Raw genomic sequence first — 25,619 nt, 5'->3', positions numbered from 1 at the left:
ATAATAAATATTTAATGCTCACTAAATGACAGACAAATGTTTTCAAAGCGGAAATGCATCCTGAATATTTTTAGTAACTCACCACATTTTATTGAATATTAGATCCGTATACACAGAAATTTAGTTTTCAAAATTGTCACATAAATCAAGTATGATGAAATAATGATCATGCTGAACTAATCTGGGAAGTTTTTGCCAAGTTTTAACTTATTCTCATAGTTTTAAAAGGAAATCTGCTCTGCCCGCTTTTTCCATTTAAAGTGAAATGTCAGACACTCCCTTGCACTTAAGTTAAGAAAACATCAGTGGAAGTTTGGAATTTAACCCCAGCTGTCCATGAGTTATATAAGCGCTCTGCACCTCAGGAATTCATTACAGTAACGCCCAAAGCAGAGAAGCTAGAAATATAGGGACACAGTTAGAAAAAGGCTGAGAGAGGACACTGAAAAGAATAAGAAGATATTCCAGAGGACATTTGTGTGGTGATGGAAAAGGAACAGCTGAGCTATGAGGACGCCATTAGGAGGGCAGGTGATGCTATTCGTCGCTTTCCTCTAATAGATGTTCAGGGTATCCCTCTCATGAGCACCATTGCTGAAAATTGGAAATCAGTTTCAGAATTCTGTCCTGACCCATCAGACCTACTCATCTCTACTTACCCGAAAGCAGGTAAAGATTTAAAAAAGAAAAGTTAAAAATAGCTGATTATCCTAAAATTGTGTTTTTAAATGTGCAGTTAATGTATGACCAGACTACACTGTACAATGAAATGTTTACTTTGCACTCCCACTTGTGCTTAGGCAATAGATTTAAAGGAACAGTCCACCCAAAATTAAAATTCTGTCATTATTGTCTCACACCCATTGTGAAGGACTATCATCTCTTAGTGCAATTCAAATTTAAGTATCTGTTTTAGACTGTTTGATTCTATGGCCTGGCATACTGTATAACATGAAAAACTAATGTGAAGTATGTTGTGTTGGGCATTTAGATGTGAACATGATCAGATCAGTTTAATACTAAGGGTAAAACTGCATCTGAATGTTGACATGTCTCTAGTTCTGGTGATCAGTTAATGTTTAAACTAATTTTGGGTAATGTTATCAACAGGGAGGTCTGCTGGAGCTCACAATCAGGAGTAATTTCCTGTTTTGTCTTTAGATGCTTTGGTTAAGCAGTCATCTCTGAGGCTTTGTTTAAGGGCAACAGATTTGAGGACTTACCATTTAATGCTTAAAATACAATGTATGCCTGCCTTAGACTTAATGACTGTTAAGTGAAATGTACTTTTCTTTCGTAGGAAAACTAATCTCTATTGGGCAGACAATTTGGCCACCTAAGCAAAAACATTTCTTATACTAGACCTACGAATACAGTGTACACACAAAAAGTAGTTATATCATGCAATTGCAACTTGTAACTTTAAGGTGCTATTTCTATTTTATTTGATCTTTAATAATGTCATACTGACTCATAGAGTCATCCAGAACTGTTAAACAAAATTAAAAAAATGAATCAATTAAACTGAAATAGTTTATGACATACAAGGTGTGTTTGTGTCTTGTGTACTGTCAGTTATTGGTTACAGAGAGCATAAATCCATTAAAATTAAATGTTAAATTATTAATAATGATTTTTTTTCTTTCTTTTTTTTTTATCAATCTAATGATAGGAATTCCTAAATAAGCCCCCCTGTGAGGTCAATTTTTTATAAGACTTAAAATGGGGGGGGGGTTAATATGTTAATTGAATATAATTATATTAACAGTTAATATAGTCAACATGATAATATGCAAGTGCAAAGGAGTAGTGGGAACTTTGGGCACATAGCCAGGCTGGGGTCTCAGAACAGCATGGAGTGTATGCTGGACCAAACTCCATGTTGTGTAATGCATTTCAAGCATTGTACATTTTGTCCTTATGACACCTCGTACTAGCAGATATGCAGTATGGGCTGAGTGTCACCTGTATACCAGTGAACAGTTAGTAAAGTTGCGTTTTACGAGTCTTGTGTTATTGTTGTCATTTAATGCAGTACATGTTCATCTAATGAAGATATAACAAATCTGGCAATGAGGATAAATGCTCTCTTATGTTTAGCGACACTCCTAGATGTAGTAGTAAAAATAGGGCACCACTGTGTGTGGCTTCCCATGTGCTCCCTTCTGTCTCTCTTAGTTTGTCTATCTTACTGAGTTTTGGTTTTTATTTCAAACTGTTTCACCGCTTATAGTATATTATGTCAAATGCTTTGAAATTTGCAAATCTCTACAGATGCATTGTTTAACCATGTTCACAGAGGCCCATATCTTTCTCCTCCTCCCTGGTAGTGATGGGAAGTTCAGATCATTTTATAGACTCTGATCTTTGAGTCTCGTTCAGCAAAATGATTGAATCTTTTTTTCTAGTCATTTCGTTAATTTTATCAAATAAAATTAAAATCTTACGTGTTATTTCCCTAACATGTCTACTAGTACTTACACAAACGTCGATCACACTACAAACAACACAAAACTATAGTGCTATAATAAACAGAAAATATTAATTAATTGTTTACCTGGGTCTTCAGTCTATGATTAGCTCACCTCACCTCTTACATTTATCAGATGCTTTTATCCAAAGCGACGTATAGTGCATTCAGGCTATACAATTTTTTTATACAACTGAGTCTGCCAGGGATCTGAGTCTGTTTTCAGAATTGTTACCTGGCAACTGTAAATTTTTTAGTTCCCCGCAAACTGTAAGAAGGGTAAGAGGATTGGCAACTATTTGTAATTTTTCTTGTTGGGCTTTAAAGACAGATGCGGATGACAGCTTCATTACAGATACAACGTCAACTCCTGGCTCTGTTCTCTCTTAATCCATTGGAGATTCTATTGATTTATCGACCACCAAAACCTCATAAAGATTTTCTTATTTTATTTTTTGTTGTTGTTGTTGTTTTTGTATTATTCCTAATTTTGATAGGTTTTTAATCCTTGGAAATTTTAATGTTCATGTGTGCTGTCCCTTTAATCTGTTGGTCAATGACTTCATTAGCCTATAGACTTATCTGATTTAGTTCAACTGGTAAAAAGTCCCACTCATTCACATGGTCTTACACTTTCAGTACTGGACTTGAATTAGGTGATTACAGATTCTCAGATCATAAACCTATTTTATTTACTATGCCTTTGCCATCTGTTGTTTTTAAATCATGTAAGCCTGCCTGTATGACTCGTACTGTATAATATATTCCACCACTAGTGATACTTTCTCATCAATGTTCAAGAAGTTTTCTCAGTGTCTAGTCTCTTTTCCATCTGATCAAAGTGCAAAAGAGCTTATACATTGTTTTAATGATGTTTGCACTAATATTTAGACTCTGTAGCTCCTCTGCAATTTTAAAAATCCAAACCTAAGTCTGTACCCTGGTTAAATGATGCTACACATGCTCTTAGACAGACTTGTAGAAGAGCTGAAAGAAGATGTAAAAAAGATAAGCTCCAGATCTCGTATGAAATCTTAAGGTCTTTTTTTATCTCAATATCAGAAGTCTATGTATTTATATCATAAGACCAAGAATGCTCTTCAGTACTATAAATGCTGTTGTGAATCCACCTGTTTGTAATTACCTTTTTGAAACAGTAGATATGTATGAGAGTTTTTGTCATTTGTTTGTAGAGAAGACAAAGAAAATTAGGCAGGATATCAGGCCTGATACTTATGATCCTACTGTACATTCAGGTCAGTGCTATATTTTGCCAGTTCAGTTCTCTTTCCTTTTCTACAAGAGCTTGTTAATCAGCTAAAACCATCTGGGTCTCCTTGTGATGTCATATCGCCTCGTCTTTTTAAATAGGTTTTTGTCTGTGGTTGCCCCATTTTTCTATTTTTTATTAATAAGTGCCTAGAATCAGGAATTGTACCTGACTGTTTGAAGCATGCAACTGTTAAACCTCTTTTAAAAAGTTCAAATTTGGATCCAACAGTTTTATCAAATTTTAGGCTCATTTCTAATATTTCTTTTTTTTATCCAAGATTTTGGAGAAAGTGGTTTTTCACCAGCTGCAGAGATTTTTGAATGACAATAAGATTTTTTATGTTTTCCAATCAGGTTTTAGAAAGTTTCACTCTAAAGAGACAGCACTTGTAAAAGTTTTAAATGATGTTTCAATGACCACTGACTCAGGTGACTCTGTTGTACTGGTACTATTAGATTTAAGTGCGCATTTGACCATGAAGTCTTCCTTGTTCAGCTAGAACAAGTTGTGGGCATCAGAGGAACTGCATTAAGTTGGATTCAATCTTAAAAATAGAAGCTTTTCAATCAATATTGGATGATATTTTTCTGGGGAGGTCCCCCTGGCTGTATGTTGGCCCCTTTATTGTTCTCTTTATACATGTTTCCTTTAGCCTCTATTTTTTTAAAGCATGGTTTGTACTATCACTGCTATGCAGACAATACTCAACTTTATTTGCACCAGAAGCATAAAAATGGTGCAGACTCCCTCTGTGCCTGTCTTTCCGATGTCACAGCCTGATGTCTTTGAATTTTTTTTTAATTAAATGAGAGTAAGACAGAGATCATTGTGTTTGGCTCTTCTGAAGTCCCAAACATTTCTCATGTAAATTCTAGTGTACTACTCTACTTCAGTTAAATCAGGTGTAAAAAAAACGTGCATCCTTTTCAATAGTGCAATTAAATTTGATAATAAATTTAAAAGCAAGTAAAATAGATTTAGTTGTCAAATCAAGTTTTTACCAATTAAGAACGTTGGCTAAAGTGAAGACCTTCCTTTCTTTTAGGCACTTTGAAACTGCAATTCATGTTTTTATTTCTTCAAGAATTGATTATTATAATTCCCTGTATCTGGGAATAAACAGTTCTACAATATCTAGATAACAAATGGTCCAAAATGCAGCAGCATGTCTTTTAACCAGTGTTCGTAAATACAACCATATTACTCCTGTGTTAATATCTATACATTGGCTTCCAGTACGCTTTAGTGTTGATTTTAAAGTGCTTTTGTTTGATTTAAATGTTTAAATGGCCTCGTTCCCCTTTACCTCTCCGACCTTTTGTGTGAATATCACCTGGAAAGAACTCTTAGGTCTGCCAACCAGAGTTTTTTTTGTTGTTGTTGTTTTATAATATATATATATATATATATATATATATATATATATATATATATATATATATATATATATATATATATAAAACATGCAAAATATTCACAACATAATGGAGGAAAACAAAAATTATATGAAAGATAATGGTTCTTCCCACATTCTATTAAATATCATACGTTTATCCATAAGATGGAATCTTAATTGTTCTAGGCATATAAGGTTATTTTATTTTATTATAATATGGTATTTTATCATAAATAGCCAATCCCTATATAAGGGAGGGTTATCTCCAACCCATTTATTCATAATGGCTTTCTTTGCCAGCATTAACAAAGGATGAATAATGTCTTTATGTTCCTGTAAAGGAAGAGGCAAAATGCCTAGTAAACTCATAATAGGTAAAGCTTTAACTGTAACAAACATCTGAATGGGCCTCGCATTGGTCAGCATCTAGAAAGGACCTCTACAGCCCTGAATGTCAGCAGAGACCAAGACAACTAGATAACCCCTGAGACATATTCAAAATAAAGACCTTGTCTCCTAGATGGCCACCGGGACAAGACCACAGGAACCAGATGATTCTTCTGCACAATCTGACTTTGCTGCAGCCTGGAATTGAACTGATGGTTTTGTCTGGCCAATGGAGAACTGGCCCCCCGATGGAGCCTGGTTTCTCCCAAGGTATTTTTCTCCATTATATCACAGATTGGAGTTTTGGTTCCTTGCTGTTGTCACCTCTAACTTGCTTAGTTGGGTACACTTATTTTCCGTCACTATCATCAACTTGATTGCACATATATTATTTAAATTGAAATTAGATAGATGATGACATCACTGAATCTCATCCCCATCCATCCCAAAGATATCCAAAACTACAGGACTAAATGACTACTAGCCTGTAGCTCTAACATCTGAGGTCATGAAGTAATTTGAATAATTGGTGCTGGCCCACATGACTTATGTGAGGATTCTGTTTTTTGGATTTCAGCTCAGCTTTTAACACCATCATTCCAAACCTCCTCCTGCCCAAACTAACTCAGCTCTCTGTGCCCACCTCCATCTGTTAGTGGATCACCAGTTTCTTGACAGACAGGCAACAGCTAGTGAAGCTGGGAAAATTCTCATCCAGCACCAATTGAATCAGCACTGGAGTTCCTCAGGGTTGTGTTCTCTCCCCACTGCTCTTGTCTCTACACCAATGACTGCACATCTAAAGAGCCCTCTGTCAAGCTCCTGAAGTTTGCAGACAACACACTCATCGGCCTCATTCAGGACGGTGATGAGTCTGCCTACATACAGGTGGTTAAAGACCTTGCAGTCTGGTGCAGTGTCAACAACCTAGAGCTGAACATGCTCGAAGCAGTGGAGATGATAGTGGACTTCAGAGAAAACACCCCTACACTCTCCCCACTCACCATCATTGACAGCACTATGGCTGCAATGGAGTCATTCAGGATTCTGGGCACCACTATCTCTCAAAACCTAAAGTGGGACACTCACATTGACTCAATTGTGAAAAAGGCCAAGCAGAGGTTGTACTTCCTTCACCAGCTGAGGAAGTTCAACCTGCCACAGGAGCTGCTGAAAAAGTTATACTCCGTCATTATTGAATCTGTTCTCTGCACTTCAATAACTGTCTGGTTCAGCTTAGCTACCAAATCTGACCTCAGAAGACTACAGAGGGTTATCCGGACTGCTTAGCGAATCAATGGTACAACCCTCCCCAATCTCCAAGAACTGTACTCATTCAGTACATGAGCAAAAGGGCTAGCAACATCACTCTGGACCCCTCACATACAGCCCACTCCCTCTTTGAACTGCTGCCATCTGATCAAGGCTACAGAGCTGTGAGAACCAGAACGTAGTATCTGTAGTATTATAATATCTGTCACATTTGCATGTCTAACATGATCAAGCAAAAACTGTGGCAAAATTATCATTTAAATACTATTTTTCTTAAATGTCCCGCAATGAATGTAGCAAAATTCAATGTGCACATTGAAAATGCATTCCGAGCCGGGCTTGCAGAAGGTCAAGAGACTCAAATCTCAAGAAGAGGATTCAAGTGAGAGAACATGGACAAGACAGTTGGCCCATGTACGTTTTGATCATTTCGGTTTATGGCTTCAATATTTCATTTGCACTTGTGGGCGGAGCTGAAACGGTGCTTTCATCTGATTGGTCGAATCGCTCCACCTTCAGGTCGGTCTTTTCATTCTTTCAGGCAGAATAAGACTCAGTGCGATTGAAGCACTGTAATGTCTGAAACTACACTCACTGTTAATTAGCATAATATTTGAATCAGATGTAGCTGGGCACATAATTCGTGCTGCTGTGACTTGCAAGAGACCCCGTTAAATTATTTCTAGGTTATATTGTATAAATATTGTCCCAAAACAGTGCAAATAGTTCTGTCTCCTTGGATAACAGTGAAGTGAAAATAAATATAGTTATATTTATCAAATAAAATTAAATAGGATTTTTGGGGAAGGTAAGTCTGGCCAGTTAAATTAAATTATTTCTAGGTTATAGTATTGTATAAATATTGTCCCACTGATAAAAACAGTGCAAATAGTTCTGTCTCCTTGGATAACAGTGAAGTGGAAATAAATATAGTTAAATTTATGAAATCAAATTAAATAGGATTTTTTGGGAAGGTAAGTCTGGCCAGTTATACAGAAACACGAGTCAGACGAGTCTGAAGATCTGAGCTGAATTTGGTGAAACATTAAAGTTCTAGTCTGTGTCAGTTACTCTCATGATAAATAATAATGATAATAATGTTACCCGTATTATTCGGTATAAGTTGCATCAGTCAAAAAATATGTCATGACGAGGAAAAAAACATATATAAGTGGCACTGGACTATAAGTTGCATTTATTCAGAACCCAGAGAAAACATTACCGTCTACAGCAGCGAGAGGGCACTCTGGGGTAGGCTACAGGAGCACTGAGCAGCTTAGAGCTAATTTTACTATTTTTATTTAGAAATGTAACTATATTCATTTTTACAATTATTTATTAATGTCATACACACATATCTAGTGCCTTATGACTTAAAAGATGAGAGTGGTAAATGTTACAGACACGGAACTGTTCAGTCTATTATTGATTTTTATTTCCACTTCACTTTTATCCAAAGAGAGAGAACTATTTGCACTGTATTTATCAGTGGGAAAAAAATTCATAAAATACTACAACCTAGAAATAATTTGCAGGTCTCATCAGCACGAATTATGTGCCCAGCTACATCTGATTAAAATATTATTCTAATTAACAGTGAGTGTAGTTTTAGACATTACAGTGCTTCACTCGCACTGACTCTTATTCTGCCTGAAAGAATGAAAAGACAGAGCTGAAGGTGGAGCAATTCGACCAATCAGATGAAAGCAGTGTTTCAGCTCCGCCCACAAGTGCGAATGAAATTTTGAAGCCATAAACCGAAATGATCAAAACGTACATGGACCAACGGTCTTGTCCATGTTCTCTCACTCGAATCCTCTTCTTGAGATTTGAGTCTCTTGACCTTCTGCAAGCCCCGCCTTGTTCACACAGTGATTGACATGGCTGCAGGCAGGGCCGTATTAAGACAGTGTTCCCCATCCCCCTATGCCCCCCCCCCCAGGCATAATTAAGGTGATTTTGTGATTTCACAAATCAAATTATTATTTATTAACTTGTCCAACTACCGTATTTTTTCGGACTATAAGTCGCACCTAAGTTTGTCGCATCAGTCCAAAAATACGTCCTGACAAGAAAAAAAAATATATATATAAGTCGCACTGGACTATAAGTCACATATATTTAGAATCAAGAACCAAGAGAAAACATTACTGTCTACAGTCGCGAGAGGGCGCTCTATGTTTTCAGTGGTAGACTACAGGAGCACTGAGCAGCATAGAGCGCCCTCTCGCGGCTGTAGATGGTAATGTTTTAACTTTAACTTCAATGGTATACAGGGAGAGCAAGCAAGAGTGCAGTCAATCGCTTCTGTGTCATTGTCATCCTGAGCTCATTCTTCACTCATTTAAAAAAAAAAACTTTAGATCCCTGGAACATTTTGAATTGTAGCTAAATGTCTAGCGTCCTTGTCTTTCTTTAACTTTCTTTTTGCAAAACCACTCAATTGACGTCTGTCCATTTTGATTCATTTTCTGTAGCCGTTAAAAAAAATGACACATTTGCGCGGCGTACTTGTTGTGGACCAACTCAGCTCTGTCAGATTGGGGATGGAAGGGGGGTACTGATAGTGGTCATGTAATCTTTATTTATTTATATTTTATTATTATTATTGTTGTTGTTAAGTTAGTGTTCATAAACGAGTTACATATGGTCTTTTAAGAATGTCAAGTTAATAATAAAACAATTTACGAAAAATATTTTTAAAGCTTGTGTCATGTGGTGCCCCCCTAGTTGTTGTGAATGGTTGGTGCCCCTGGGCACTGGCCCAAGTGCCCTTATGGATAATCTGGCTCTGGCGGGAGGGGGCGGAGACGTGATCGGCTCGGAATGCATTTTCAATGTGCACACTGAATTTTGCTACATTCATTGCGGGACATTGAATGAAAATGCAATCGTAAGTGTCTTGACTGTGAGTGTTAATGCATTTAAGAAAAACTGCATTTAAATGATAATTTTGCCACAGTTTTTTGCTTGAACATTTTAGACATATCTAATCATTTCTGTAATAAATTTTCATTTTAATTTGGCAACTTATAAAGCGTTAAAATTAGTATTCATTTTACATATTAAAACTGGTGTATGAAATGGCAAATGAAAATTATGTAATTTAATTTTCATTTTAATTTTGCACCAAACGTTGTACAAATGTAATGGAAAATGTAATTGTAAATACAGAAATGCATTGTCATTTTACATATTGCATTGTCATTTTGCATATTACATCCCAAATTGAATATTGCAACCCATATGCTTCCAAAATATTTTCTCTAATCTACACCGTATTACACCATATTTAAGATTTGAAACATTTAACTTTTAACATTGTTATATTATCCTAAAGAAATAGTGGTTTAGTTTTCATCGGAGCATTAAAAGTGGTAGCCTATTTTAAGGAGCTAGGTTACATACATGGATCTATATGCAAACTGTCAATATTCTCACATATTAGGCCTATATTTGTCACAAGTACATTTTTAATTTATTTTTTTAAATCCTTTAATAAAACAGCATGCAATTTTGACACACACATACTTTGTTATTCATTACCTGTCCTTTATTTTGACAGAGAACAACTTAGGTAAAAGTTATAAGTTTGTACACTGATAAAAAAAAAAAAAATGTTGCATGTTTGTAAAGATATTAACCTTCGTAACCATCGGGAAGAAGGAGGCGGGAACCGGTGCACAATCAAATGAAACTTTAATAATCTCAAAATAAACACAAAACAGCGCACCAGCCCCTCACGGACGACTGGTGCGCATAAATAAAAAGCAAACACATAAAATATGGCCCAGGCCTGGTCCTCTCTCGTCCTTCACTATAGTCGCTCCAGTTTTATATCCTTTCATCTCCTATGTGGGACTCGATATCGGTGGTAGGGCGCAGGTGTAGCTCATCTCCAATCACTACACCTGGCCTCACTCCTCGTTCCCACGCCTCTCGGCCCCGCCCCACTCGCCACAATGTTTTATGAATTATTTCCTTTATTTTAGTAAGATTTGAGGCACTGTATAATTTTGCTACCATTAATTCAGCCTAACTATAACAAGAAACAAAGAAATTAAACCTGACCACGATTTAGCTAAATCACTCAAACTGAAAAGAATGGATGGATTATAAAATGTCCTCAACGTCTAAACTCAAGTTCTCTCATTATAATCAACTCTCATTATAATCAACAAAGTGCACATGATGTAAAAAAGAGATTCATTAATTGACAATTTCAGTGATTTTAAAGGGAGCTGCCTTTACTTGCTTTTATACAGTTTAAGTAAAACTCACAAAAAGAAAAAAAAGAAAAATTGCAGCCGCATTTAAATGCAGGACTAGTCCTTAAAATATCAGAGTGCAAGATTTGCATTGTGCATGATGCTGAGTGCGATGTGCCACATTTATTCTTATTTGTGTACAGATTTTATCTTCATTACAAATCTTGTTGGGTTTATTTTGTATAATTGCGTGTAAAAATTATTAACATTGTAATGCATATGCAAAATGTGAAACTGCAATCTTATTCGCAGTCTATAGCATATATAATAATAATATTTAACTTAATCAGCTTTGTGTCGTTAATATTTAATGCTAAAATCGCAAAAGACAAACCAAACAAGGCTTTTGTCCTAAAACAGAAATTGCTGCTCAGCAAGTTTTGAAATGCTCATCAGACACTCTCCATTTGAAAGAGCAAGAGATTCACACCTTTATTTCAACCCCCACAAGCTGTATGCATTCTAAGATTCTATTATTGTTTGTCACTGGTGAGGCCAGGAATTGTACTGTAGTAAAATTAATTCAATTACAGAAAAAGTTATACAAAAAAAGTCACATATGTCGACTTTCAGCTGTTTACTACACATTATGATACTGATGTTTCAATGTGATGTATTGTGATTCTGTCAAAAGGGGTGGAGCAGACTGCTGTATACATCAGCTCTGTGTGCCGTTTCATCAAATTTTGTCTCCTTCAGCAAGGAAGATCATCTCTCCAGAAGAAGCCCAGCCCCTGCATGATGCAGATGGGAAAACAGAGACTTTGCTCATTGAAATTCCTCTGCTGCCGAAGGAAGTAAAAACTCTGCTGGGCCTTTTTGACAATGGAGTCAATGTGACATTTTTTTTTTTTTTTTTTGATTGTCCCACTTCAGGCCCTGAGAGATAATGAAGCCTGAATGACTGCACTGTTGCTAAAGTGCTGATCATTATGGTGAGTGAGGGGAGTGCAGGGGGTTTCCAACTGAAGTCCAATATCATCTCCACTGTTTTGAGCGTGTTTAGCTATAGGTTGTTATAACTGCACCAGTTGCTTGACTTTGCTTCTATAAGCAGACTTGCCACCATCCTGGATGATGCCGATGACTGTAGTATCATCTGCAAATGTCAGGATCTTGACAGAGGTAGAAGTGCAGTCATTGGTGTACAGGGAGAAGAGCAGTGGGGAGAGCACAAATCCCAGAGGAGCACCAGTGCTGATGGTGTGGCTGTTGGATGTGAATTTACCAATTCTCACAAGCTGGTGATCCATTGACAAATAAGGTTGAGTTAGGAACAGAGAGCTGGGTTAGTTTGGTTTGGAGGAGTGTTGGAATGATGGTATTGGATTCTGAACTGAAGTCCATAAACAGGATCCATGCATATGTCCCTGGTTTGTCTAAATGTTGCAGGATGTAGTGCAGTCCCATGTTGACTGCATCATCCACTGACCTGTTTGCTCTGAAAGCAAACTGTGGGGGGTCCAGTAAGGGTCCAGTGATGTCCTTCAGATAATCCAACACCAGTCTTTCAAATGATTTCATGACCACATATGTTAAATAAACAGGTCTGTAGTCATTAAGTACTATGATTTGGTGTTTCTTTGAAATGGGTATGATCGTCGAGTGTTTGAAGCAGGCAGGGACTGTGCACAGCTCCAGTGATCTGTAAAGAGATGTGGGCCAGCTGGTCAGCACAGATTTTTATACAGGCTGGTGTAATACCATCTGGCCCTGGTGCTTTCCTTCTTTTCTGCTTCCTGAAGACCTGACGCACATAATCTTGACTGATCTGAAGGGCAAGAGTTCAGGGAAATCGGGTTGCTGGAGGTGTTGATGGTTGTGTAGAGAGTTGGTCAGAGCGGGTGTGAGGTGTGAAACCAGGAGTTTCAAATCTACAGTAAAACTCATTCAGGTCTGATTGATTCGCCTCAGTGCTGGAGGATGGTGTCTTGTATTTTGTAATGTCTTTCAGACCTTTCCACACTGAAGCAGGGTTGTTGGCTAAAAACTCTTCTTCCACTCTAATCTCCTTATTATTTGTTCCTGGCCTGACTGTACAAGACTCTGTCCCCACTCCTGTAGGCATCTACAGGGGAGCTCTGTATGGGGGCAGATCAGCATTTGGTCAAACCTGGAGCAACACTTACACATCAACTGTCTCGAGGTGATGGGGATTTTTTTTGCTGCCTGCCTGGCCGAAGCATTGTATGCAGCCAGGCCTCAAGCTCTTGCGCTAACAGCACAGGCCATGTTGCAAATTGATTAAAAAAATGTATTTGCAAAAAAAAGGGAGATCAAAATTTATTTGCTAAAGGCAGGTCATTTGTTGCTGAAAGTTGTTAAACGAGTTTGTGACACAGAAGGATGTTGATGTGATTTTTTTTTTCACTAGCATTTTTTCCTGTGTTTTAAATGACACTTAACTCAGATAAACGGATGAAAAATATTGATTTGCGAGAAAATATGTTCAATAATGTGCATAAATGATTAACAATTATAGGCACAAACTAACAACTATGTTAATCATAAAGGAAACAATTATTGATCAAGTGAAACTAGCAACCTAATTCACATTTGACGTGTGTATTACTAGGCACCTTTCTCCAAGTGTCTAGCCAATGTGCCACTTGGCTAGCTTTCCAATACTTTCCTCTTTGTGTGGTTAAGAGGAAAATGCTTTTTAACGTCTAATAACTTTTAAAAGTTGCCAAATAAGTGTATATGTGTTGCTATGTGCTTCGGGAAAGCAAGTTGCTAGGGTAGTCTAAGAAATTGCTAAATCTAAATAACAAATTCTCATTACAAGTTATTCATTACGTTCAGCCATTTCACTGAAATAATCTGTTCAGCTTTCCCCCATAGGGAATTAAAAAAATAATTCATGATCAGCCCTTTCGATGCCCAACTTTGTGTATGTAATCATCATCCCACATTGACCACACCAGATCAATTTGGGAGCAGCACCACCTATTGGTCAAATGCAACATGCAATAACATCACATTACAAGTGTGGGTTTTCAGCCATTTTGCTTAAAGTTAGCAACAAATGTCTTTAATTACTTCAGCTGGCCAGATGCTCTCTGCCATGCTTGCTTAGTCCCTCATTTTTCTTCTGATGATGAGTTTAATTTATATAGTGCTTTTCCTTAGCTCAAAGCATTTCATAATCAATATTAACTCTTTCCTGCCAGTATTTTTGAAAAAAGGTGGCAGCCAAGGGCAGCAGTTTTCGATGATTTTTACAAAAATTTGATGGCCTCCAGTATATTTTGCTGTAAGAATATTTTAACATGCAATACACCAAAATAAAGACCAGAGCCTCTACTTTAAAAAAATAAATAAATAAATAAATAAATATGTATAGTTTTGAGAAAAAAGGTGAGAAAATCTAATTTCTACCAAAAACTACATCTGGATGATATTCAGTACGATTATCAAAGCATAAATCCAGTACAACTCTTCCATCAACACCTCCAAACCTTGCACAGACACATACCACTTTCTGGATCAACATTTTACTCCATAACATTATGCAGTTTTCATTTATATGCTGTCTATTGCTGAACATATGCTGTATATTTTCAATATGCATCTGTTTCTCTGTCCTATTCACATGTTTTTGTACGGGAGGTTTTGTGCTCATTCAGAAGATATGTAAAATTCCCACTGAGTGTATAACAGTGAAAACATGAAAAGCCGTAAAAACTGGACTGCAGGGTATTGGTAATGGACTTTCTCTTGATATCCTTTATTATTATTTAGAGTCCTTTACCTTTACACCATTCTGCAGTTCAGTACATATGTTCATTATGTCCAGTGCAGTGGTTCTTAACCATTTCTCAATGAGATATTTTAATATACTATTAATAATTTATTGATTAAAATTTGTAATTAATTTCTTGGAGGTTTACTGAGGCCCCTTAGTGTGATCTGGTCCCCTGGTTGAGAACTATTGGGTCTATTATTATTATTATTTTTTGTCTCTGTGTTGAGGCACAACCTGGACTCAAGAGATAGTAGATCTTCTTCTGCACAATGGAGATGCTGAGGTCTGCAAGAGAGCGCCAACTGCTGTCCGTATTCCATTTCTGGAGATTTGCGCTCCTCCACCCATACCATCAGGTACACATTAACACATCAGTGCATGTTTCATCTACAGTCATACATGTTTTTTGTTATATGAAGGATATGTCAATGCACCTGTGTATACAAAACTAATTTATCTTTGTGCCTCATTTAGGGCTTGACTTACTTAAACAGATGAAACCACCGAGAGTCATCAAAACTCACCTGCCCATTCAGCTAGTCCCTAAAGGATTCTGGGAAAATAAATGCAAGGTTATAATTCAGTTTGAAAAAAAAGTATTTTTTTAATTAACTTAAAACACAAGGTAAATTTTTTATTTATTTTCATGTCTCCTCCCCAACACAGAAGACAAAACAAAATTACTTCTCTCTAGAGTGTATTGGTCATAAAAGGCACTCAGTCTTGTAATGTTAAAACTTCAAAGTATCTTGGAGAGGTGTGTCACAACATCTAACTACTGGGGTGCCTCAGGGCTCAGTTCTTGGAGCACTTCTTTTCTCTGTCTACATGGCATCATTAGGTTCTGTCATTCAGAAACATGGCTTTTCATACCACTGCTATGCTGATGACACTCATACCTCTCATTACATCATGATGATCCGACGGTAGCTATTCGCATCTAAGCTTGTCTAACAGACATTTCTTGCTGGATGATGGACCATCACCTTCAACTCAACCTTGTGTGACGGCTGGTGAAAAGACAGTCTGGAAACAATAGCGAGTAAACAGGATTTAATGAGATGATGAGATATCATACAAAGACACACAAAGACGATGAGGCGATAACACTCAAGGGAGACGGTGGACGGTGAGAAATCCAGACGGTAGTAGAGAGTAGGTGAGGAGTCCGGGTCTTGACGGCGTGAGGCAGCAGGAGAGAGTGGCACAGGAACTGCGGGGAACAGAGCCGAAGGTAAGTGTCCATGGCTGAGTGATCGTGCGGAGAGTGGATGAGGTTCTGGGGAAAACACACACATCCAAACGCAAACTAACACAGAAGCCAGACGGGAATAACACAACGACATGAAACAACGATCTCACAAACATAAGACGTGAGACAAGCCATTATATAGGAGATGAGTAATGAGTTGCAGCTGTTGCTGATACAATTAACGGAGATGCCCACAACTAATCAGTGCAGACACAGGACACACAGAATTCACCACAAAGTGTAAACAACCCGAGATCACGGTTTACCAACCCTTCCCAGAAGGGCCTACCTGCTGATTGAATTCATCAATAAGGGAGTGATCCAATATGTCCCTAGCAGGTACCCAACTCCTCTCCTCCGGACCGTAACCTTCCCAGTCCACCAGATACTGGAATCCTCGTCCCCTCCGTCTCAAGTCCAGAATACGATTAACCGAATAAGTCGGTTCCCCATCTATGAGACGCGGCGGCGGGGGAACCGGAGTAGGCGGATTAATACGTGCATAAAACACGGGTTTAATTTTGGACACATGAAAGGCGGGGTGTATCCTCTTGTACGCAGGAGGTAGTTTGAGGCGGACTGTCACCGGACTAATGATCTTGGTGACAGTGAACGGGCTGATAAATTTGGGAGCTAGTTTATTAGAAACAGATCGCAATGGAATGTTACTGGTAGAAAGCCACACTTTTTGACCCACGACGTAGACGGGAGGCTTTGACCGGTGGCGATCGGCCTTGGCCTTAGTGCGCTCCCTCACCCGGAGCAGAGTCTCACGGGCTCTGGTCCAGGTGCGGTGGCACCTCTGGACAAACGCGTGAGCGAAGGGGACCGCGACTTCAGATTCCAGACTGGGAAACGCTGGTGGCTGGTACCCTACACTACACTGAAACGGATAGAGGCCCGTAGCTGACACTGGCAACGAATTGTGGGCGTACTCCACCATAGAGAGTTGTTGACTCCAGGAAGAAGGATTCTTGGAGACCAAACATCTCAACGTCCTTTCCAAATCTTGGTTGGCTCGCTCAGATTGTCCGTTGCTTTGGGGATGATAACCCGACGACAAGCTAACTGATGCTCGTAATAACTTGCAAAACTCTTTCCAAAATTTGGATATGAACTGGGATCCCCTGTCTGAAACCACATCTACCGGGAGGCCATGGAGCCGAAAGATGTGATCTAAAACAGTAACCGCTGTCTCCTTGGCTGTAGGTAATTTGGGCAAGGGAATGAAATGTGCCGCCTTCGAGAACCGGTCCACTACAGTCAAAAGGACTGTCATGCCATTAGAGGGCGGGAGGGTGGTAACAAAATCTAGAGCGATATGTGTCCAGGGTCTCGAAGGGACAGACAGCGGTTGAAGGAGCCCATCAGGAGGTCGGTTAGATGACTTACCACTGGCACAAACTGAGCAAGCCAAAACAAAATTGCGGACGTCATGAGCCATATGTGGCCACCAGAATCGTTGTCTAACCAACCCATTAGTTCTACTTATCCCTGGATGACAAGCCATGTTGGAACAATGACCCCACTGGACAACTTCGGACCTTAACTCCTCCGGCACAAATAAGCGGTTCGGTGGACAACCGGACGGAGGCGTTACCCCTTCTAAGGCCGTCTTGACCTTCGACTCGACCTCCCATACGAGTGCTGAGACTACTACTCTCTCAGGCAAAATACACTCGGGAGTAGCGGGACGGGCGGAGGGATCAAAAAGACGTGACAAAGAATCGGGTTTAACATTCTTGGAACCCGGGCGGTACGATAGGGTAAATTCAAAACGGCCGAAAAAAAGTGCCCACCGAGCCTGCCTGGAATTGAGTCTTTTAGCAGTTCTGATGTACTCTAAATTCTTATGATCGGTCCAAACAATAAAGGGAACCCCTGAACCCTCAAACAGTGGCGCCACTCCTCCAACGCTAATTTGACCGCCAACAACTCTCTATTGCCAATGTCATAATTACGTTCGGCAGGAGATAATCGATGAGAGAAAAACCCGCAAGGGTGGACCTTATCGTCTGAAGCAGCACGTTGGGACAACACTGCTCCTACCCCCACCTCTGATGCGTCAACCTCCACCACGAACTGCCGTGTGGGATCAGGGGCGACAAGGATGGGAGCCGAAACAAAGCGGTTCTTGAGGTTAGAGAACGCAGCCTCAGCTGCGTCAGACCACCTGAACGGAGTACTGGGGGAGGTCAAGGCTGTCAGAGGTGAGGCTAGTTGGCTGTAATTCCGAATAAAATGCCGATAGAAATTGGCGAACCCCAGAAACCGCTGTAGGGCCTTACGGGAATCTGGAGATGGCCAATCTATCACAGCCTTTACCTTGTCAGGGTCCATTCGTATTCCCTCAGACGACACGATAAACCCTAGGAAGGGGACCGACTGTGCATGGAATACGCACTTCTCCGCCTTGACAAAAAGCCCATTCTCTAATAACCTCTGGAGCACTCGTCTGACGTGTTGAACATGTTCCTGGAGAGATGAAGAAAAAATCTGTATGTCATCCAGGTAAACATATATAAACTGATCTACCATATCTCTCAACACGTCATTCACGAGTGCTTGAAAAACCCTGGGCGAGTTGGAGAGCCCGTACGGCATCACCAAATATTCAAAGTGCCCTCTAGGGGTATTAAAGGCAGTTTTCCATTCATCCCCCTTCCTGATGCGGACCAAATGATAAGCGTTACATAAATCCAATTTTGTGAATACAGATGCTCCCTCCAACCTCTCGAAAGCTGAAGACATGAGTGGTAACGGATAAGTATTCTTAATAGTAATGTTGTTCAGCTCTCGGTAATCAATGCAAGGTTGCAGAGAACCATCCTTCTTACCCACAAAAAAGAACCCCGCCCCCGCTGGAGATGAGGAAGGACGGATGAACCCAGAGTCTAGGGAATCATAAATATATTTCTCCATGGCCTCCCTCTCAGGAATAGAAAGAGAGTATAACTTGCCTTTAGGCGGAGATTTACCTGACACTAAGTCTATGGCACAGTTGTAGGGACGATGCGGAGGAAGAGAAGCAACCCGGGACTTACTGAACACTTCCTTCAGGTCCAGATACTCAACGGGCACGTTTGGCAAAGCCATGGTCTCCTTCTGTAAGACAGAAACAGGAACAACAGGACAAGCAGAAACCAGACACAACTCATGACGTCTTTCACTCCACAATGTGACATTGTTAGAACCCCATTCCACTCGTGGATTATGTTTGGACAACCAGGGGTGACCTAATACAATGGGAGCAACAGGGGAGTCCATTAGAAAAAAGGATATGGTTTCTTGATGGTTGCCAGATGTGATGAGTGTGATGTGTTCAGTATGGTGGGTGACGTGAGGCAGTTCCTGGCCGTTGAGTGCGGTGACATGGATGGGGAGAGACACAGGAAGGACAGGAATGTTCAAGTGATGTGCCAGTGAAGAATCCATGAAGTTACCTTCGGCTCCGGAGTCCAGAAGGGCGTGACACTCGTGATGTTGATTACTCCACCGCAGTTTCACCGGAAGGAGGGTCGATGATGTAGGTGAGGACTTCTCAGTGGAGATCCCGCCCGATAGTAGCCTCAGGTTTACTACCGGGCTGGGTCCTTTAACCGGGCATGAGTAGATGTTATGGTCAGAGTCTCCACAGTATAAACATAGTCCTTGGGACCTCCGCCGTTCCCTCTCCCTCCAGGACAGCCAAGCTTGACCCACCTGCATGGGCTCGTGATCGTCGACAGAACCGAACGCGTTCTCTCGACTCAAGCGCCCCCTACCAGGAGAAAATGGAGGTCTGGAAGGACTGTGTTGGCGGCCCAGGCGATTAAACCTGGCCTCCACCCGCAACGCCAGTTCGATGAGTTCGTTGAGGGTAGGGGGCAGCTCGAGGAGGTAGATTTCCTGCTGCACAGGGTCGGATAACCCATGCAGGAATCTATCCCACTGCGCCGCCTCGTTCCACTGGCACGCGGCCGCCAGGGTACAGAACTCGATGGAATATTCTGTGACAGATGAATGTCCTTGTCGAAGTTCCGAGAGGCGATGGGCGGCCTCCCTGCCGGTCGCGGCCCGGTCGAAAACTCTCTTAATCTCGTCAGATAGGAGGTGGAACGAGGCACAGCACGGATGTTGATTCTCCCACACCGCCGTTCCCCATAAGGCAGCCTTGCCTGATAAAAGTGTGAGCGTGAACGCTACCTTGGATTCTTCTGTGGCGAAAGTGCGGGGCTGCAGGGCAAAATGCATAGAGCACTTGTTAAGGAATGTTCTGCAATAAGTTGGCTCACCAGCGTAACTCTCCGGCGCCGGAAGTCGCGGCTCAGGCCGGAAGTGGACCTGGGGAATCCCCGGGGGAACGGTCGGCGCAGGCGGGGCGATGGGCGCAGTGGGAGACGTGAGCTGATGGATCTGCTGGGTGAGCTCGGACACCTGTGCCACCAGCGCTTGGACAGCGCGTCCGGTGTTCGAGATGCTCTCCTGCTGCTGATCCATTCTCTTGACGCTATGGTGCATGAAATCGGTGAGGGTGTTGGTGCTCGCTGCTTACATGTTTGGTGAGATCGTTCTGTGACGGCTGGTGAAAAGACAGTCCGGAAACAATAGCAAGTAAACAGGATTTAATGAGATGATGAGATATCATACAAAGACACACAAAGACGATGAGGCGATTACACTCCACGGAGACGGTGGATGGTGAGAAATCCAGACGGTAGTGGAGAGTAGGTGAGGAGTCCGGGTCTTGACGGCGTGAGGCAGCAGGAGAGAGTGGCACAGGAACTGCGGGGAACAGAGCCGAAGGTAAGTGTCCATGGCTGAGTAAACGTGTGGAGAGTGGATGAAGTACTGGGGAAAACACCGACATCCAAACGCAAACTAACACAGAAGCCAGACGGGAGTAACACAACGACATGAAACAACGATCTCACAAACACAAGACGTGAGACAAGCCATTATATAGGAGATGAGTAATGAGTGGCAGCTGTTGCTGATACAATTAACGGAGATGCCCACAACTAATCAGTGCAGATGCAGGACACACAGAATTCACCACAAAGTGTAAACAACCCGAGATCACGGTTTACCAACCGTGACACCTTGCCAAGACAGAACTGCTTGTGATTCCAGCAAACCCATCGTTTCATCACAATTTCACCATCAAGTTAGGCACATCAACCATAACTCCTTCAAAAATAGCTAGAAGCCTTGGAGTTATGATTGATGATCAGCTGACTAAAGTTTTAGATCATTGCTAAAACTGTCAGATCCTGCAGATTTGCTTTATTCAATATCAAGAAGATCAAGCCCTTTCTTTCGGAACATGCTGCACCACTCCTTTTTCAAGCTCTTGTTCTGTCCAGGCTGGACTATTGCAATGCCCTCTTGGCAGGTCTTCCAGCCAGTTCTATCAAACCTTTAAAATTAATCTAGAACGCAGCAGTAAGATTCATTTTTAATGAACCAAAAAGAATACGCGTCACCCCTTTGTTCATCAATTTGCACAACTTCCAATAGCTGCTCGCATAAAATTCAAGGCATTGATGTTTGCCTACAAAACTATCACTGGCTCTGCACCCATTTACCTAAATTTGTTACTTCAGACTTATGTGCCCTCTAGAGGCTTGCATTCTGCTAGTGAACGTCGCTTGATTGTGCCATCCCAAAGAAGCACAAAGTCACTTTTACGGACTTTTAAATTAAATGTTCCCTCCTGGTGGAATGACCTCCCCAACTCAATCCGAGCAGCTGAGTCCTTAGCCATCTTCAAGAATCGGCTTAAAACCCATCTCTTCCATCTATATTTTACCCTCTAACTTTAACACTCACTATTCTAATTATATTCTTTAAAAAAAACTAACTACCTTTCTAAACTTTTTGTATTCTATTTTCTTTTAATTTATTATGCAATTATGTGTGTGTGTAAAGACCTCTAACACTAGCTTACTCTATTCTTTTTTTTATTCTATCTGTTTTCTTTTTATTTATTATATTATTTAGAGCCCATGCTACATGTACTGTGTTAACCTAACTGAGACTTGTTATAGCACTTATATATCATTGATCTTTTTGTTGTTTTTGATTGCTTCCACTGTCTTCATCTGTAAGTCGCTTTGGATAAAAGTGTCTGCTAAATGAATACATGTAAATATAATGTAAATGAAAATGTTAAAACCCCTTGAACTGTATCTGATCACTGAGTACTGCAAATCATGTCCACTAGTCCCCCTGTTTTTCCAGGTCATTTATCTGGCCCGGAATGCTAAGGATAACCTTGTAAGCTACTTCCACTTTGATCGCATGAACCTTACCCAGCCAGAACCAGGACCTTGGGATGGATACATTCACAAGTTCATGAAGGGACAATGTGAGATAAAACTACATATTTAAATATAATTTACAAAAATGAAAATTCTGTCATCATCTAATCACCCTCATGTCACTCCAAATCTGTGTGACTGATATTTTTCTTTGGGAAACAATAAGCAAACATTTTGACAAATACTTCAGCTGTTTTTGTCCACAAAATGTAAATATATTCAACCCACTGACTTTCATTATATGGACAAAAACTGAGACAGTGTTCCATTTTTTGGGTGAACAATCCCTCTACTAAACAGACTATATACACTCTTTTCAGTTTTTACCATATTAGCTTTTGACTAACATAGAATGAAATGTTTAATCTGAAATCCTTGGTTACTCTGTCTTCTAATGCTTTTACAGTAGGTTGGGGCTCTTGGTATGACCATGTAAAAGGCTACTGGAAGGAACGCAAGGAAAGGAATATTCTCTACATACTCTATGAGGACATAAAGGAGGTAATTTTAGTACCACATCTTCAGTCGTGCCAATTTTCTAAAATTTGATTTAATCAATTTTCTCTGCTTTTCTGAGTTTTTTTGTCTCATATTTTCCTTTTTTTTCAAGAATCCTTTTAGGGAGATTAAAAGGATCATGCACTATCTGGACCTGTCTGTTTCTGAAGATGTCATAAAGAGGATTGTGCAGCTGACATCCTTCCAAGTCATGAAAGACAATCCGATGGCTAACTACTCCTACATCCCAAAACCTGTGTTTGATCAGTCCATTTCTGCATTCATGAGAAAAGGTTTGTAAAAACCATACTAAATACCACTTATGATATTAAGTTAATTCTTTTTTTAGTTAAAGAATGAGGAACAGGACCTATTGCCATAAGATAAGATTGGTCTGCTTGTTGTTTTAGCTGGCTGAGAGTTGTATACATTTAGGCTGTTTTTAGACTAATGAAACCATACAGAAACGTATATCCTGCTTATATGGCTGTTTAGCATACAGGAATCTGTTGTAAAATCATTTATCTTGTAGATTAGCTAAAACAAGTCATTTTCTTGTGGCATAGAAAAAGTAGCCTAAAAATGAACATTTAATTAATTGTTAGCTAACATATTTAGCCAAAATGTTGTCATGTCATCAACGTCATCCCATGATTAATGTTGTTTCTATTCTGTTGTTATGGATAACATTAAAATAGTTTTGTTGTCATTATGCAAACATTTTGACCACTCAATATGGCAGTTAAGCAATCAGAATCAGCTATTCCAAGGAACATGTAATAAGAAATTATGTACAAAATACTGTGTTCATAATGAATCACTAAGCATGTTTGTTTACACAGGAGAGGTTGGTGACTGGGTTAACCATTTCACCTCAGCTCAATCCCAGATGTTTGATGAAGACTACAATAACCAAATGAAAGATGTGGACATTCCATTCCGCTTTAGCATTTGATCCCTAAATAATTTGTGCAACATTATATATTATAGATGTTTTGTCTGATGTCATTATGTATAACATTCTACTCACCTGATCTCACTGATTGCCTAAAATATGTGCTTTTTTTGTATTTAGAACTATTTTAAATGTCATTATTGTTTATAAAGGGTTGTGTCAGTCTTTAAGCAATATGCTTATTAATTAGAGCTTGGTTCTATTAGAAGAATAATTTGCTAGTGGTGATTTATTTGGCTCCATATATATAATATATATATATAATATATATATATATATATATATATATATATATATATTAGTAGCATAAAATAAGGATACATGAGGTCTAACTTTATTAGCTTACAGACATAACAGTATACTTTCTATAAAGCTGCTTTGAAATTATGTGTACTGTATTGTGAAAAGCGCTATACCAATAAATTTGACTTCATATTCAAGTGTCAGTAATGCCCAATTTGCTACATGTTAGTTCAAGTATAATAGTTTATATACCGGTATTGCATGGGACAATAGCATTATAAAGCTTTATATTATTATAAAGCCTTTGAGACTTCACAATTTCGAAAATAATATTTTTTTTATTAAGGAGACTGTAGGCTTTTAGAAATGCATATTGGTCAAGCTTCTGTACTTTTTATAAATTAACTGCAAGCAGACAATATAATATACCACAAAATATATCCACAATATATCCACCCTCAAAAACAAATTCAAAGTAGAGTATATAAATTTTCATTACATAATGATTATAAAATGTAGATTTTCAGAAAGATAATTTGTCCCTTTCTCAATAATACATTTTACTTAGTGGGAAAAGTCTTTTTGAAAAATGTAAATTACTGCAACATATTTGTATGCAGTACATGTTGCAGTTTGTACAGTATAAAAACCATTATGCCTATGGGATGTCCACACTTTTCACAAAAACAAATGAAGTTCTTAGCGATGCATATTACTAATCAAAAATTAAGTTTTGATATATTTACAGTAGGACATTTACAAAATATCTTCATGGAACATGATCTTTACTTAATATCCTAATGATTTTTGACATAAAAGGAAAAATCTATCATTTTGACCCATACAATGTATTTTTAGACCACACTTAGAATTGCATAAATAATGCTATGAGATTTTATGAGGTTTTAAATGGGTATTTTTTTTTTATTATTATTATGTAATATTTTAAAAGTAAAAAAAACATTAAATGATACTCTTAAAGCTGCAGTAGGTAACTTTTGTAAATATATATTTTTTACATATTTGTTAAACCTGTCATTATGTCCTGACAGTAGAATATGAGACAGATAATCTTTGAAAAAATCAAGCTCCTCTGGCTCCTCCCAGTGGTCCTATTGCCATTTGCAGTTACAGACCGCTCCCGGTAAGAAATCAACCAATCAGAGCTGCGGTCCGTAACTTTGTTTGTGTTCAAAATGTAGAAAAATGTATATAATAAGCGAGTACACCATGAATCCATTTTCCAAACCGTGTTTTTAGCTTGTCCTAAATCACCAGGGTGCACCTATAATAAGTGTTTATATTCGGACTATTTTAGATTGCTTAGGGGGTACCGCGGCGGAGTAACCCAGTACCTTTGTGATTCTTCATAGACATAAACAGAGAGAAGTAGTTCTGGCTACGATGTTCTTCCGCAAGACTCAAGCAGTTCTGTTTATTAACCGCTAGAGCGTCAAAAGTTCCCTACCGCAGCTTTAATATGAAACGAAACCACTTAGATGCACAACAGTTTCTCGAAAACAGTGTTGTGTTTAAAATGTTAATTATTGTCAAA

General features: G+C 39.2%; 1 protein-coding gene across 2 annotated transcripts; it reads left to right on the top strand.

The window, feature by feature from the left end:
* The first annotated feature begins 338 nt into the window (after positions 1–338).
* sult1st6 (sulfotransferase family 1, cytosolic sulfotransferase 6) lies at positions 339–24,059 on the top strand. 2 transcript variants are annotated; one of them, XM_026222923.1, is made up of 8 exons: positions 537–669; positions 5,660–5,796; positions 15,042–15,170; positions 15,289–15,386; positions 22,289–22,415; positions 22,775–22,869; positions 22,979–23,159; positions 23,709–24,059. In XM_026222923.1, the coding sequence occupies exons 2-8, from the start codon at positions 5,691–5,693 to the stop codon at positions 23,819–23,821; spliced, it is 849 nt and encodes a 282-aa protein (XP_026078708.1). In that variant the 5' UTR covers positions 537–669; positions 5,660–5,690; the 3' UTR covers positions 23,822–24,059. The 2 variants fall into 2 exon arrangements, with proteins under 2 accessions (XP_026078707.1, XP_026078708.1); XM_026222922.1 differs by lacking the exon at positions 5,660–5,796 and having other exon boundaries at positions 339–669.
* The last annotated feature ends 1,560 nt before the right edge of the window (positions 24,060–25,619 follow it).

Source organism: Carassius auratus, chromosome 37, assembly GCF_003368295.1.
Source record: "Carassius auratus strain Wakin chromosome 37, ASM336829v1, whole genome shotgun sequence".
Taxonomy (NCBI): domain Eukaryota; kingdom Metazoa; phylum Chordata; class Actinopteri; order Cypriniformes; family Cyprinidae; genus Carassius; species Carassius auratus.
This window is presented reverse-complemented; position numbering and strand designations above follow the sequence as displayed.

Excerpts from the sequence above, each read along its gene's own strand:
- sult1st6 (XM_026222922.1), top strand. The coding sequence starts at position 486 with ATGGAAAAGGAACAGCTGAGCTATGAGGACGCCATTAGGAGGGCAGGT. Across the intron at positions 22,870-22,978 it reads TCTATGAGGACATAAAGGAG|AATCCTTTTAGGGAGATTAA; the intron begins GTAATTTTAGTA and ends TTTTTTTTCAAG. Across the intron at positions 23,160-23,708 it reads TTCTGCATTCATGAGAAAAG|GAGAGGTTGGTGACTGGGTT; the intron begins GTTTGTAAAAAC and ends TTGTTTACACAG.